Raw genomic sequence first — 14,733 nt, 5'->3', positions numbered from 1 at the left:
TTTGTTCCACCAAGCCAGTTGGTGGGTATAACCACAACACCCAAACGACCCAGCTAGGCACTCAGGGCAGTAACAAGATCAGTCAGAACCATTCTATGGCCAAGCAGCTGATGGATTGTTCAATCGGTTGTTGTAGACTCATGTAGACAAAGCCTGCAAGCTTGGGGAAGCCAGGCCCCCCCAGGTCAGCCTCGGGCGACAGCCCCCGTCCTGCCAGGCCCTGGGGAGTGAGTCCTTCCTGCCCAGCAGCTCGTTTGCTCATGAGCTGGCCCGAGTCACCTCCTCGTACAGCACCTCAGAGGCAGCGCCCTGGGGCAGCTGGGATCCGAAGGCCTGGAGGCAGGTGCCCGCTCCACTACTGCCTAGCTGCGATGCCGCAGGTAAGTCACTTCCCCCTGAGCCTTGCTTTCCTCATCTGTCAATGGGGCACAGTCCCCTGCTCAGCCTGCCCGCCTGCCTCACAGGGTTGTTGGGAGGAACACAGGAGGTGACAGCTCCGAAGGTAAAGCTCTGTCCACCCATGAGTGACTTCTAGTGCTTCCTGGGCCTGCTTGTTCTCTACTTTCTGCCCGGCATTCTTTGGCAAAGGGAAAACCCAAGCAAGCAGAGTGCTCCAGGTGCCTCAGCCCCACCTCCAGGGAAATGAGTGGGGGATTGTCCAGGGTGCAGTTGCTCTCTCCCTCAGTTGTACACCTTCTAGTACCCCATTTCCATGCCTGCCTGTCTGTCCCTGAGGCCAGACTGGGAATCTGAGGGGGACAGGGGCTGTTCTTCTGCACCTCCGAAGCCCTGCACCTGATACCTGCTACTTGGTACCTAGTGGGTGCTCGGGAACTGCCACTCCTGCCAGCCATCTGGTGTGAATTCCAAACCCCGCCCAGGACTCCCACACCCTAGAGGCAGGAAGTTGGATTGCCCTACTGGAGGACTGGCAGTCTGGTAGGTAGTACAGGCAGAAGGAATCCAAACCAAGTTTGTCCAAGAGGGCTGTGAGTTGGGATCATCCTCCAGATTCTAGAGTCTAGAAGGAATGGCTGGACCTGCCCCCAGAGTCACATTAGTGGTCATGAGAGCAAGCGGATGGATACCAGCCAGAGGGGGCCTTTGCAGAGAATTGCATCTGGTGCATAAAATATCAATGTGCACAGGATGTCTGCCCTATCTGCAGAGAAAACTGGAGACATGAACATTTTCTAAGTGATAGTGATCAGAAGATGGTCATTAAGCTGAAAGGGCCTGCCAGGATTCTGGCCTTTAATGGAAATTCTGCTTTGGTATGTACAGCCTTGTTCTCTTTATCCTGCCTGCCCTGGCCTGGAAGAACAAGCAGTGCTTTCCTTTCAAGGGCTATTGATTTCTCTCTCTCTCTCTCAGAGTCACAGAGCTCCTCAGCTGTTCACTCTTCAGCTGAAACCAGAGAAATCTTGTCCAGCACAAAGCTGCCAGGGAAACAGAATTAACAAAACGGACATCGTCCCCTCAGGATGTCGCTGTTTCCACCCTTGTCTGCCTTGCCTTTCCCTCTTTGGAAGCCACAAATGAAAGGATCTCAGCTAGCTTGCCTTGAGAATTCTTGTCCCTCACCTATTCTCCCTCTTCTCAAGCCAACAGCTTTCACCCAGCAGTGAAGGGGCAGTGCAGATTTGTGGCCCCAAATCTTCTCTAAGAACCTTGGAAATTCGCCCCACCTGGGGGCCTTTGAGGGTCAGGCCTGGCATTCACTAAATCCTCCCTCTCAACACAACTGCCTTGTCAGTCCAGCCTGTGAGTCAGTGCGAGACAGAGGATGCAGGCACCACAGGGGAAGAAGAAAGGCAAGCTGGAAATATATTTGTTTCCTTTGCCCAGGATCATTCCCAGCATCTAAACCAAGTTCTTCCCAGACCCGCCAAGACTGAGGAGTCAGAATAGAGGAGTTTGCAGCAGTCATAGGTCATGTGGAAAGACAGAAAACAAAGGGCAAAAAGAATTTCATATACAGATTTCTGCCATTTGCTTTCAATGGCATTCCTTTTGTGAAGCCCCAGTGACAGGTTCAGACCAGTTCAAACCTGAGGGCAGCACCGTTACCATGGGTGAGGTCTCCAGAAGAGCAAGGAAAGATCCCTAACATAGAAAATGGTGTGGCAGGTTCCAGTTCCCTGTTGGGGTCCCATGACTTGACCTTAGGTTTCTGCCAGCACCTGCCCACTCTCCATTCCTTCACCCTACTGGGTGGTCATTAGAGCATTATCTGCTTTGATTGATTTACTTGTGTCCGTAAGAGTAGAGACAAACGGTGTTATCCCCATGCCTGGAACAAAGCCTGGCCCACAGTAGACCCATGATCAATGTTCGTCAACTGAGTGACAGAGGGGCTGACTGGACTGTCATGTAAGCAATACCTTCCCATCATGGTCTCGGGAAGGTAAGTTCAGGGGCCCCAGAGTTACTGTGGCCCGTATCCCTCTGGCTGCATTCTGGGCAAGGAAAGGCGCTGAGCCAAGGCAACGCAAAAGGGCAGGTGTTCAGTGGGTTCCACCCCAGATCCTGGTGTTAACAGTCCACTGGGAGAAGTGGCCCAATTCGTGCTCATTACTCCCAATGGTCCTGCCTCCCTGCAGGCATTCTGGAGAAGCTGAGTCACAGGCTCTGAGAGTTAGGAGGAACTTAGGAAACAATCAAAACTTGCCTGCCATTCATTTCAGGAAGCCGCTATAGTTTCTGAAGGACGACTGAAGAGAATTTTTTCCTAAGAGCATCCATCCATCCTCCAACTAGGCTTCAGACAGCACTGTCTACGTTGTCACTATCTATGGGCCATGGCCAGTCAGAGCCCATGGGCCTCAGGGGGCTCCACCCATGTGGGGGTGGAGGTCCCCACCACTCAGATCTTGAATGTGTGGTGGTCCCATGCAGTATACGATCTTCCTGTCATTCCAAAGGAAAAGTCAGAAGTGTGAATGAGTTGTTTCTAATTCTGGCTTCCAAAAAGTACAAAAGGGGGTGCTTTTTCTTGTGGAGTACACTAGTGCTCAACCTTTGGGACAGGTAGCTGAGCCCTTCTGCTGTGTAGCAGGCTGGCTCTCTGTGGGGGCACTCATGGAGCAGTGTCTGCTGGGAAAGGAGACAGGAGTTCCCTAGCTGGAGGGGTAGATAATCTCCCCCCTCCCTCCCCTCTTCTGTCCTCCCTTTCCCTTCTCCCTCCTCCTCCCTCCTCCCCTTCCTCCTCCTCCTCTTCCTTCTCTTCCTCTTCTTTCTTCTCTCTCCCTCTCTCTCTCCCCCTCCCTCCTTTCCTTCCTCCCTTCCTCCACATTCTTTATAAAACAAGGCTTTGGATCCATTCACTGCCATCCCCCAGAAGCTATGTCATTTGAATTCTTGTCTGAGTCAGGATGCTCTCCTCCAGGGGATCATGGGGCAAGGAACTTCAGCCCAAATCCATCTGAAATCCAGGAATGTTTTGTGGGCATCCGTCTCAGTCCCACTGATCATTTGTCCTCTGCCTTTCCCCAGTTGGAGTCCTTTTGCCCCCTTAAGTGGTTGAATTGGTAATGAGATCATTCTTCCCGTGTAGTGGTGAGAAGGCAGCACTCAGGTGATTGCACCTGGGTAAACAGGAGACATTAGCATGTGTTGGCTGGTGAGTGAAGCTGGTGCAGTGCCTGGCATGGGCTCAGTTGTGCCAGCAGGCAGTGGTGGAGTTTGGGCTTTTTCCCCTCTCTCCTGCCCAGCACACAACCCCCAGAGACAGGTGGGGGCTTTACAGCTTCCTGGCATCAGCCTGAAGCTTCTAGAAAGGCATCCCAAGAACTTCCAAGTTTGTCATCTTGGCTGAGACTGTGAATGTGGTCCCTTGTCTGAGGGTGGGGGCTGGGAGGGGGTGTGACAGAGGAAGAGCCGGGCCTTAGTTCTCTGGGGGTCACCATGAGAGAAGCACACCTGGGCTCGCACAGAACTCAGTGCTGCTTGTCAGTGTCACCTGGCACAATAGGACCTAGTGCCACAGTTGCAACCCTAGAAAATTTGACGACCCCTTCATAGCTTTGTTTATAAAAGGCCACACGGCCTAGGCCGTCCTTCATAAGAGAACAGAAAGCGAGTGTCCCAGTCACAAAGCAGCAACTTTCAGGCACGGTTTCCTCCTGGTCACTGAAACCATTTGTCATTTCCTGTTTTCTCCATTTTCCAACGATTCTAATTGTCAGTGTCAAAAGGCAACAACTGTTTTCTTGGGGCTTATCTTTGGAGCACATTGATTCAGAACAAAGGATGGGAGCCTCCATCTGCAAAACAAAGGAAGCAGCCTCCTCGGGAGGCCTGGAGAGAATGCTCTGGCTCCTTTTGCCAGGTACAGCAGGACCAGCCTAGCAGCAGAGGACTGGCGGTGCCTCTGGACACTGCCGTAAGGTGAAGAGTCCATGGAGGGCCCTCGCTTGCTGGTGGCACCCTGGACTTGAAGGTCCTGCAGAGCTGGCCGCCAGCACCCAAGCTGGGTGTCAGCAGCATTGTGTGGCCTTGGCAGTTTCCATAGTGATACGCTGGCCAGCTTTTCCATTAGACTCCGGGGTCCTCTGGAATGTGTGCTTCCTAGGATGAAGACGCCCCAGCACCCGCTGAAGCCTGCCCTGCTCCGGCATGGCCTTTCCTTTTGTCTGGCACGCCCCTGGGCTTGGCTTTCTCTTTCCGTCCCTCCCTTTGGACTTTACCACACTTCCCCTGCTGTTTCCTTAGTCACACTCTCTAGCCTCCATCTGCCCCTTCCCCCCAACCCTGACCTCTGTACAACTGTGTTATTTGATGAAACTAATGCAGCTGTCTCTTATACACATCTAGATCCCCAACCCTGACCTCTGTACAACTGTGTTATTTGATGAAACTAATGCAGCAACCGGTGGGGATGGAATTAAGGACCGTTTAGCCCTAGCCAGCCACCCAGGAATCTGTCCCCAGAAGCAGCAGAAGCACCTGGTTTGCAGTTAGGAGATACTGTACTTCTTAGCCGTGTCACTTTGGGCAAGTCATTTAACCTCTCTGAGCCTCTGCTGTCACATCAGTAAGCTGGGGACTGTAGATCTTCTGCCCTGATGTCCTGAGGCTGGTACAAGGAGAAGAGGTAAAGTGAAAGGACTGCCTTCAGAAATGGCCACCAACCCTGACCATCTCAGGCAGATCCGGATGGTGCGGCCTTGGGAAGTGGTCATGTGACCCCCATGCTCCTCAGTGTCCACATGGGGTGTTGCTAGATGACATCAAATAATGGGTGAGACATGCTCAGTATAATGAGAGCTTGAGAAGGCAGATTCCACCCCACCCCCACCCCCACCCCCACCCCTTGCCGCCTTGCCAATGCTTCAGCAGGGAGAGGGCAGCTGCATAGGGCAGCTGAGAAACAGCCCCTCACTGCCCACACAGCAGCTCCAGTGGAGGGGGAGGCAGGGACCAGGACAGGAAGCAGGCTAAGGGCGGGATAGAAAAGCAAACCCCAGTCTGGTGGAATTGCTTCTGGTGTAGTCTTCCCGGTGCCATGTGTTTGTCCTCTCTGCCTTGGCAGGAACCAAGGCCAGGAACTGCTGCCAGGCCTGAGAGCCGGGCACAGTCCCAAGCACTGGGTCTCTACCCCGCCCCACTCCCGCCAGCCCCACCGAGTGCAGAGAAGGGTTCCCAGAAGCCCTTTGCCGGAAAAGCAGGCACTGCACGGGCAGACCATGTTGTAGAGTCAAGTCCTCTGGTGTCTGGGGGGACACAGACCAGAAAGTGGACTTGGAGCATGTGCTCCCAGACAGAGCTGCCTTGGTGGTTGAGAAAGGGAGAGAGATGGCAGCAGTTGAGCAGATACGGCCGGGCTCCCCTCACTATGTGGGGTGAGGAGGCTTCAAGCACTGGACTGGGAGTCAGACCTGGATCCAACTCACAACCTGACACCAATTGGCTGACGATCTCAGAGCAAGTCATGCCTTCTCTGGGTCTGGGGGCTTTCATGTTATTCCCTCCTGGCTATGTTCTTCCCCTTTGCTCCTTGAGCCAATCCCAGACTGAGTGCTGAAACTGCGGCCTTGAAACTTGGCTCACTCCTCCCCCTGCCCACCCCGCCAGCTTTCAGATGGCGACAGGAAGCTCCTCCGAATTGCCTATGCTGCAACTAGTCAGGAGAAGGGCGGGAGGTTGGCAGTAAGTGTTTGGCTACTCCCAGTGTTGGAGACTGTGTCCACCTGACCATGTGATCATCCGGCCGTTCATGCCAGGACCACCAGGAACAAGCCTCGGTTCTCTTCCCAATGTCCTTTCCCTATGACAGCCCTGCAGAGGCTAGGCATCCACCACTACATAGCCCACAGTCTGCTCTGCCCCAGCCACAGCATCCTCGGCTTGCTCAGCCATTCTTTGTCTGGGTAATTTGAAGTCCAATCCCCACTCTCATTACTTACCATCCTCTGAATGCAGCCAGTCTGTCTGGGTCTCCCTGAGACTAGCATGCCCAGACTCCTGTGGGTATAGCCTGGCCAAGGCAGAGTTAGCACAGGACTGTCACCTCCCTCCTTCTACATACTCTGCTTCTATTAATGCAACCTAAAGATACATTTGTTCTTTTGGTGACCGCATCTCACTGCTGACCGATCCTGACCCATCCTGAGCAGATGGACATCCAAAATGCCTAAATCTTTTTTCTGTGTGCTCTTGCTATTAAGTTCTGTCTCTCCTGCCCCATTCTATGCTGTTGCAGTTGGTATTTTTAACCCAGGTGCAGAATCTTATTTATACCTGTGGAATTTTGCTCGAGAGGGTGGGGCATGCATGCGAATGTGTGTTGGTGTGTTCATTCATGCTTTCTGCTACACCAAAGCCAAGTCCTAGGTCCCCACGCAGTGATCCTCAGGCTAATTATTTATTGGTAGCTGTAATCTAATTTGTCTTTTTCATCTTCTGTTTAGCAAGAGGAACAGAGATCAGGTCATATGGCAATGACCCCTGAACGGCAGAATGCATATATCTCCCAACAGATGAGTCCATTTCAAGGTAAGCAGTTAAGGCCAGTGTTCCCAAGGGGGTGGGCAAGGGGTGCATATGTGGAAGTGGGGTGAGAATTCATTTCAGAGTAAGCAGTTACTGTCTGTGTTTCTGAAAGCATTGAGAGAGAAGAGATCTGAAAAACAGTTAAATAATTCATCCAACTCTAAGAGCAGGATCCCAATTGAAGGCCTGGTCTAAATGACTCCAAAATCATCATTTAATTCAAGAGACTGATTTCCCTGAGTCAGGCCCCTTAAAGCAGCTATTTCAATGGGACAGGGACACACCCACCAGGATCTGGATTAGAATCACTTGGGGGCTGCCACACCCCCAGGGCTCTGATCCTGCCCTTCTCCCACACACATATTCACACACTGCTGCAGTGACCTTCCATTTCTAATGGGTTTCTGGGACATCTGTCAGGTATAGGAAATGGAAAAGGGGTTGGGGAGGCTCTGCTTCAGAAAGTTTGTGTCAGGGGCTCCCAGAGCCTCCACAGATAGATAGCAGGGGTCCCCACTATAAATGTGATCAACATTTATTGGCCTAGGATACAGCAGTTAGCAAAAAGCCTGATGTAGTTCCCACTTCATGGAGCTTGCAGGCTAGCCAAGGAGTCATGAGTTTAGCAACCCTTATGCACCAGTGGGATGAGACTGGACCAGGCCAAGGGTAGTCTTGGGAACACTCAGCATTTGTCTGAGGGTCAGGAGAGGCTGCTTGCCCTCAACAGGTGGTCAGCATCTTTATCGTAGCCCGTGACACCTCTACACCATCGCTCTTCCAGTCTTATGGAAGACCTCTTTTGGCCTGATACCAGCAGAGTCTGTGTCCCACTTGTCCAGGCTGGAGTGCCACATTGGGCACACTCCAATTGCAGGGACAGCACAGACAAGTTTCAGGAAGGCTGTTGGCCTCCAGGAGGTTAACCTTATAGGGCTAGATTGTAACCTAGTTGAAAAACATACACATGCCATGATAATAAAAGAACCTAGGCACCATTACAAGAGAAAGAAATCATTTTTGTAGATATGAGCATGGACTCTTCGGTGGGTCAGACACACTGGGCTTGTGCCCTGATTGCACTGTCTCCCCTACCTGACTTTGGGTAAACCATATGACTGCTACATGACTCAGTGTCCACTCCAAAAAAGTACCTGTAGATATTGGCCACGGTAGATATCAGCTAGAATGGACTCTCATGACAATGAGGGGAGATGCATTTCCCATCTTAGACACCTGGGACTCTACCTTCCATCTTCTGCTCCATGTCTCTCCATCCCCAGGCTCTTCAGAACTCAGGGAGTCCAGAATGTCAACTCCTAGATTTCAGCCTTCAGAAAGGAACCCCATTACAGCTCAGTTGTACAAATGTTGTCTGAGCCCCAGATCTGGACTCAGAGACCATCTTGGCTATGAGGAGAACAGAGGGGAACAAAGCACCACCCGCACTTACTCACCACACTCACTTGCTGTCCCAGGTCACATCCATCGGGTAGAGAATTGAAGAGACTGAGCTAGCTCCTGCCACCAGCCCACCCCACCTGGCCCCTTCCTTCCTTCTACAAAATATGCACCACCTGTCAAAGGGTGGGCAGTGCCAGGCCCTGCATACAGAGCACTGAGTGTAAAAGCAGACATGGACCTTGGCCTCCGGGAGCTTCCAGTTTTCTTGAAGAGACAAATCAGCTGCCATTTCAGTCCAGTGTGATCTGCTTTTGGTGAGCACAGACCTAGGAAGTTGGGGCAGCTTCCCAGAAGAACGGAAGTCCAGGCTGAGGGCAGAGAAATGAGGGGAATTGTGAGGAATTGGGGAGCAGGGTCGGGGGGCTCAGTAGAGAGCCAAGGGCGGGAGGTGAGAAGTCCGGGCTGGGCCAGGAGCCTCACTCCGGTGGCCACAGCCCAAGTCGAGGATGCCTTTGGAACTGATCCCCAATTCTCTCTGTATGTAGCCGCCCAAGAACAAGTCACCTCCAAGTGTAGCCGGATCAAGGCAAGCCCCCCATCTAGCAAGCACTTGATGCCACCCAGAACTGGGCTCCTTCAGAACAATCTGAGTCCAGGAATGATCCCACTCAGCAGCCACCAGAGCTGCGAGGGCATGGAAGTGATCTCACCAACTCTGGGGAAGCGGCAAGGGATTTCCACCTCCAGCTCCCAGTTTCCCATCCCCTCGCACTCAGGCCAGACTCCCCTGGGCAGTCTTGGCCCTGTCTGCCAGCATACGCAGAGTCCCAAGGTCACCCCACCAGAAGTGCCCCTGCCTGGGTTCTGTCCCAGCTCCCTGGGCACCCAGTCCTTGAGTCCCCACCAGCTCAGACGGCCTAGTGTGCCAAGAATTCCCACTGTGTTTAACAATGCTGCATGGGGCACAGCGGCAGCAGCTGTGACCACAGCAGTTTCGGGGAAACCACCCCTGAGCCAAGTGGATAATAGTGTTCAGCAGCATTTTGATAGCAACTCCATCTTTGCCAAGGCGCCTGTGAGAGTGCCCCTGATGGCCCCAGTGTTCCCATCGCAGCAGACAGTTGCGACTCCCAATCAGATGGCCTCTGAAGGCAGGCCTGGCCAGAAGGTGAGTGCTGTTCTGGCCAACAACCCCAGCTTCAGCCTGCTGGGCAGTCAGAGCCTCAGGCAGAGCCCAGTGCGGGGCCCAGTGCCTGTAGCAAACACCACCAAGTTCCTCCAGAAGGGTATGGCCAGCTTTAGTCCCCTGAGCCCCATACAGGGCATCGAGCCACCAAGCTATGTGGCTGCTACTGCCACCGCTGCTGCTGCTTCTGCCATTGCCGCCAGCCAGTTCCCAGGTCCGTTCAACAGAACGGGTATTCCCCCTGAGCTGCCACCTGCCGACTTTTTGCGCCAGCCCCAACCCCCACTAAATGATCTGATTTCGTCACCTGACTGCAATGAGGTAGATTTCATTGAAGCTCTCTTGAAAGGCTCCTGTGTGAGCCCAGATGAAGACTGGGTGTGCAACTTGAGGCTGATCGATGACATTTTGGAACAGCATGCTGCTGCTCAAAATGCCACAGCCCAGAATGCTGGACAAGTCACCCAGGATGCTGGGGCGCTTTAAATCTGAGCAGGATGCCCATAGAAACGCCCACGTTGACATCGCTCTAGGGAGTGGTGTCACTCCACACCCGCAGCTGTCTCCCGTTACAATTTGAGTGGTGTTGTCAGCCCATGCTTATCCCTCCCCTCTACCTGTGACAAAATGGAAAGCTGGTGATTTTTCAAGCTACGTGTACATATTTGAAAATTTTGTAAATGGTTTTCCTAAACATTAATGACAGAAGTATTTATACTTCATTTTGTGACTTTGTAAATAAAGCAACGGCTTTTGTTTCAGTAGAGTTGTGTTTAGTATGCATTGTTTTGTGTTTATTATACATTGTTACAAATATGCAGACTGTGTTGTTTGCTCCAGTGATACCTTGTTAAGCTAGGTGGCTGAGTCGCTTATGGTTTTGATGCAATGAGCAATGTGGATGTGACCAAGAGTTGTTGTGCAAGTTGACAAATGCCAAATAGAAAACCACTTGGCCATTTATTTCTATGTTCACTAAAAATCCTATTGCCTTGTGTGATTCTTAATCTCTTTTGCAAACCTTTCAGTCTCCGCTAGCTCTTTCCTAATGAGCATTTACAGCAGAAGCCGTTTTATCATTAAGTGCCCCACAGAGACACTTTACCAGGAGGCTGAGAGAGTTCTCCAGATCTGGGAGAGGCGCAGAGAGAGCGTGTGCGCCGAGCACCGTCTCAGCAATCCACCTTGAGGAGCTAGAGTATCCTCTTCCCTTTACCATTCAGACCGAGAGAAAAAGCCCAGCTTGTGTGCACCCTCGTGGGGTGAAGGCGAGCTGTTCCTGGTTTAAAGCCTTTCAGTATTTGTTTTGATGTAAGGCTCTGTGGTTTGAGGGGGAACATCTGTAAACATTAATAGTTGATTTGGGGTTTGTCTTTGATGGTTTCTATCTGCAATTATTGTCATGTATATTTAAGTGTCTGTTATAGAAAACCCACACCCACTGTCCTGTAAACTTTCCTCAGTGTCCAGACTTTGTGTAATCACATTTTAATTGGCACCTCGTATTTCGCCTCTACATTTGAAATCTGGCGTCTGTTTCAAGCCAGTGTGTTTTTTCTTCGTTCTGTAATAAACAGCCAGGAGAAAAGTGCCTCTATGTTTTTATTTTTCAAGGGAGTATTCAGTACCTACAAAGCCAAGTCAGGAAGCCTGCTAGTGGCCTTGCTTATTTCAGAGGCTGCTCGATGCCTTGTGTGTCAGAAAGAAAGATTCGGTAGTTTTGCACTACAGCAAAGAAGCCTGTTATTTGGGGCTCAGCCCCTCATTTTATAGAGGATGAAACAGAGAGGGATGGGAGGCCACAAAGACAACTGCCCTGGGAGCAGGGGTGGCGAGGACTTGCCCTGAGGGTCTAGACTCTCTGCACCACCATCCTGTCTCCCTTGCCGAAGACCACGCATGCCCTTCTTTGACCAGACCCTGCCACCTGATAGACCAGGACCTGGTAGGTGGGTATCCAGGTTTCATGGATGGAACCACATCTCCCCAGAAGTGGGGAGGTAGCTATTGGGATGCACGCCTCCCGCCATGTGCTGTAGGAGTGCAGCTGAAGCAACAGCTGGGATCAGATGTAGTCACAATCGAATGCATCATCACATTTATCCCTCTAACTGGCTGGAAGAGTTGATATCCTCATCCCTAAGGTACAAAATGTTCCAATTTGATCAGTGGCTTTCAGGAGCTGAGAAAGGCATATGCTCTGAGGCAGAGCTGTTATGTCCTGCAGAGCCTAAAAATGCTCTAAGAACATGCCCCCTGCCAAAATTCTCAATGGCTGTGACAAGGGACAGTGATCGACCAATGGGGTTGGAAGCAGACCTCCCCAGTCCAGGGACCAGAGGTGGGACAGAGGGGTCATAGAAAGAGTCATTATTCCAACACTCCAGCTCTTGGCCAGTCCTCACACAGTCCCTTCCTGCTTCCAGGTGAGAGAGAGATCCTCATAGGTCTGGGTAAAGTCCTTCAGTCAGCCTTCATTCCCTGTCACCAACTTTGTCTCTGTTCTCCCTGCCCGTCTCAGGCAGCGCTCTTCAGGAAGCCTCTCCAGGAGCCAGCCTCACTGCAGCTCCCACTACTGTCCCTCTGCCTCAAGTGTCCCAACCGTGCCAGGCCCCAGACAGGCTGCAGCTTTCCCTCGGGGCCACACCAAAGCACTTGGGCTCAGCTGTGCTGTCCCCCTCTGTCACTGAGCTCAGCTGCAGCAGGGGTGGGGTGCCAGGAGGCCCATTTACCCTTCTCTGGCTCTGTGTTAGACCCACCTGCCCAGTGACTGCTGCTTAGAACCTACCCGCTGGGAAAATGAAGCCCTCCCAGAGGGGCCACCTCAACCTGAGAGCCTCATGGATCACACCAGTCCCCACTCAGCTATGCCAGCCCTCAGAGACCCACAGATAAAAGCTGAGCTTGACTCGCAGAACTGGTTCCATCTTCCATTCCCAGAGGGTTCAACTTCCTACCCCAACCACACAGGGAACCTCAAGGCTGAGCCAGTGTGGGCTGCAGTGCAGACCAGCTTCCTGGACACGTCCTGCTGCCACCTGACCCCAAGCTGGCCCTATCCTCGTTCCTCCTGGCAGTGCGTGTTCTGCCAGTCTGCTCTCCCTTAGCTGTCCTCTCGCTGTACTGTCAGCCTCTCATTTTCCAGGTGCCCCCCAGGGGCTTTCCACATGACCCTGTCACCCCACAGCCCATCCAGCACCAACTCCAGCGCTCTGCTACCCTTCAAAGGAGTGGCAGTGCCCTGCTTCGCCTCCCACTCACCCCTCAACCCAGAGCAATCCGGTTCCAGTCTTGCCTACTTCCCCCTAAGTACTCTAGTCACAGTTCCAAATTCCTCCTGGTCATAAAGCCAAATGAAGCTTCCCGGTCCTCAGTGGACCTGCCCCTTTAGCAGTACTGGACTCTCTCCTCCCAGAAACCTGTTTCCCCTTGGCTCCTGGAGCCCACACTCAGCTGCAACGCTTCTGCCTCTCTGGCCTGTAGCTTGGCCCTCTCTCCCAACCTGAGGTCCATTCTCTCCTGCTGCTCTACACGATGTTGCTCCTTCCATTACTTCCTCCCACTCAACCAAGGCTCCTTCATTAGCTCTTTATCTTCTGGTTTCTTCCCCTGGGCAGACAAATGGATTCAAGAGCCTGTGCCCCAGAAGCCTGGCACTCCAGGATCTCAGCACCTCAGCATCCCAGTACCCTAGCATCTCAATACCCCAGCACCCCAGCACCATAGTATTCTAGCACCCCATTGTCCCAGCATCTCAGCACTCCAGAGTCCCAGCATCTCAGCACTCCAGCAGCCTAGTGCCCCAGCACCCCAGCAGCCCAGCATCTCAGCACCCTAGCATTGTAGCATCTCAGCACCCCAGCAGCCCAGCATCTCAGCACACTAGTACTCCAGTATCTCAGCACCCCGGCACCTAGGCATCCCAACACCCAGTACCCCAGCACTTAAGCATCCCACCACTACCATATCTCAACACTCCAGCACCCCAGCACCCCAGCACCTTAGCATCCCAGCATCTCAGCACCTCAGCATCTTGACATTCTGGCTGAGGTCAGCATGGTATATCTAGTCAGGGTCCTAACTTTCACTTCGCAGGGAAATGCTGCTGGACTGGGTCTCATGTTGGGCTGAAGCTCTCTAGACCCCTTGAAGACAGGATAAAAGAGCTTGGAGACTGCTGGGTATCCCCCACGGAAGAGTTCACTCTCATCCTGCTTCAACAACAGCCTTCTCTTTCACTGCAAGTTTGTCCCTGAGAAGACTGGTGCAGAAGGCACTCAGATGCCTGTGGCTCCTGAAGAGCTGAAGGTGGAGGCCTGAAGGCCTCCCTATGAGAGGCACAGAAAAAACCATGATTGCTAGGGAGGAGGTGCTCCCTCTACAACCCACTCCATAATCTGCCCCCCCCGCCCAGTTCTGAGGCCAACCCCAGGGGAAAGTGCCAGATCTCCAGGGAGGTGTATGAGACCTCAGGGGCTCCCTCCTCCCTTACAGCAGGCTCGGGCCCCTGGGGCCCCCAGGGCCAAGGTCTGTGGGTAACCTACTATCTCTCACTTGTCCTCCAGCCACAAAAGCCAGGGAGGTCTGGTAATGGACATGAGGTTCTGAAGAAGCACATATGACTGGCTTCCTAATGTGTGGTTGTTCAGTGACTCAATAAACATGCATGTGCCAGGCATGGGGAAATAGACAGACATGATCCCCAACCTCTCCTGGAGTGAACTGGAAGGGAGGAGTGTTCATTCCTCAGGATTACACCAGGGAAACAAACCAGCAGGAGATATATATGGTTTTGGGGGGGTCAAGGAAGAGGAAAAACCTGGCAAGGCAAGTCCAAAATCCATAGGACAGGCTGTCAGGAAGGGCAGCCTGGAACCTCTCAAGCAGGAGCTGATGCTGCAGTCCACAGGCAGAATTTCTTCTTCCTCAGGAAAATCTCAGCTTTGTTCCTAAGGCCTTTCAACTGATAGGCTGAGGTCTGCCCCTTCCCCCACATTCTCCAGGATAATCTTCCTTACTTGAAGTCAACTGATTAATCACAGTTACAAAACCCCCTCACAGGCGGAGCTTGTAGTGAGCCGAGATCCGGCCACTGCACTCCAACCTGGGCGACAGAGCGAGACTCCGTCTCAAAAAAAAAAAAAAAAAAA

The 14,733-nt window shown here is 52.5% G+C and overlaps 1 protein-coding gene across 1 annotated transcript in view; it reads left to right on the top strand.

Annotated features, from left to right (window-relative positions):
* Positions 1–11,174, top strand: part of MAMLD1 (mastermind-like domain containing 1) — a 150,087-nt gene extending 138,913 nt beyond the window's left edge. Inside the window, exons 4-6 of the mRNA XM_011974581.1 lie at positions 6,912–6,996; positions 8,943–9,496; positions 9,566–11,174. Coding sequence (XP_011829971.1) covers positions 6,912–6,996; positions 8,943–9,496; positions 9,566–10,069 — 1,143 coding nt within the window. The 3' untranslated portion in view covers positions 10,070–11,174. The remainder of the gene's footprint in view (positions 1–6,911; positions 6,997–8,942; positions 9,497–9,565) is intronic.
* Positions 11,175–14,733: the final 3,559 nt, after the last annotated feature.

The sequence above is a fragment of the Mandrillus leucophaeus genome, unplaced genomic scaffold (assembly GCF_000951045.1).
Source record: "Mandrillus leucophaeus isolate KB7577 unplaced genomic scaffold, Mleu.le_1.0 Scaffold1469, whole genome shotgun sequence".
NCBI classification, from domain to species: Eukaryota; Metazoa; Chordata; class Mammalia; order Primates; family Cercopithecidae; genus Mandrillus; species Mandrillus leucophaeus.
The sequence above is the reverse complement of the archived record's forward strand: the minus strand, read 5'-3'. Positions and strand labels throughout refer to the sequence as shown.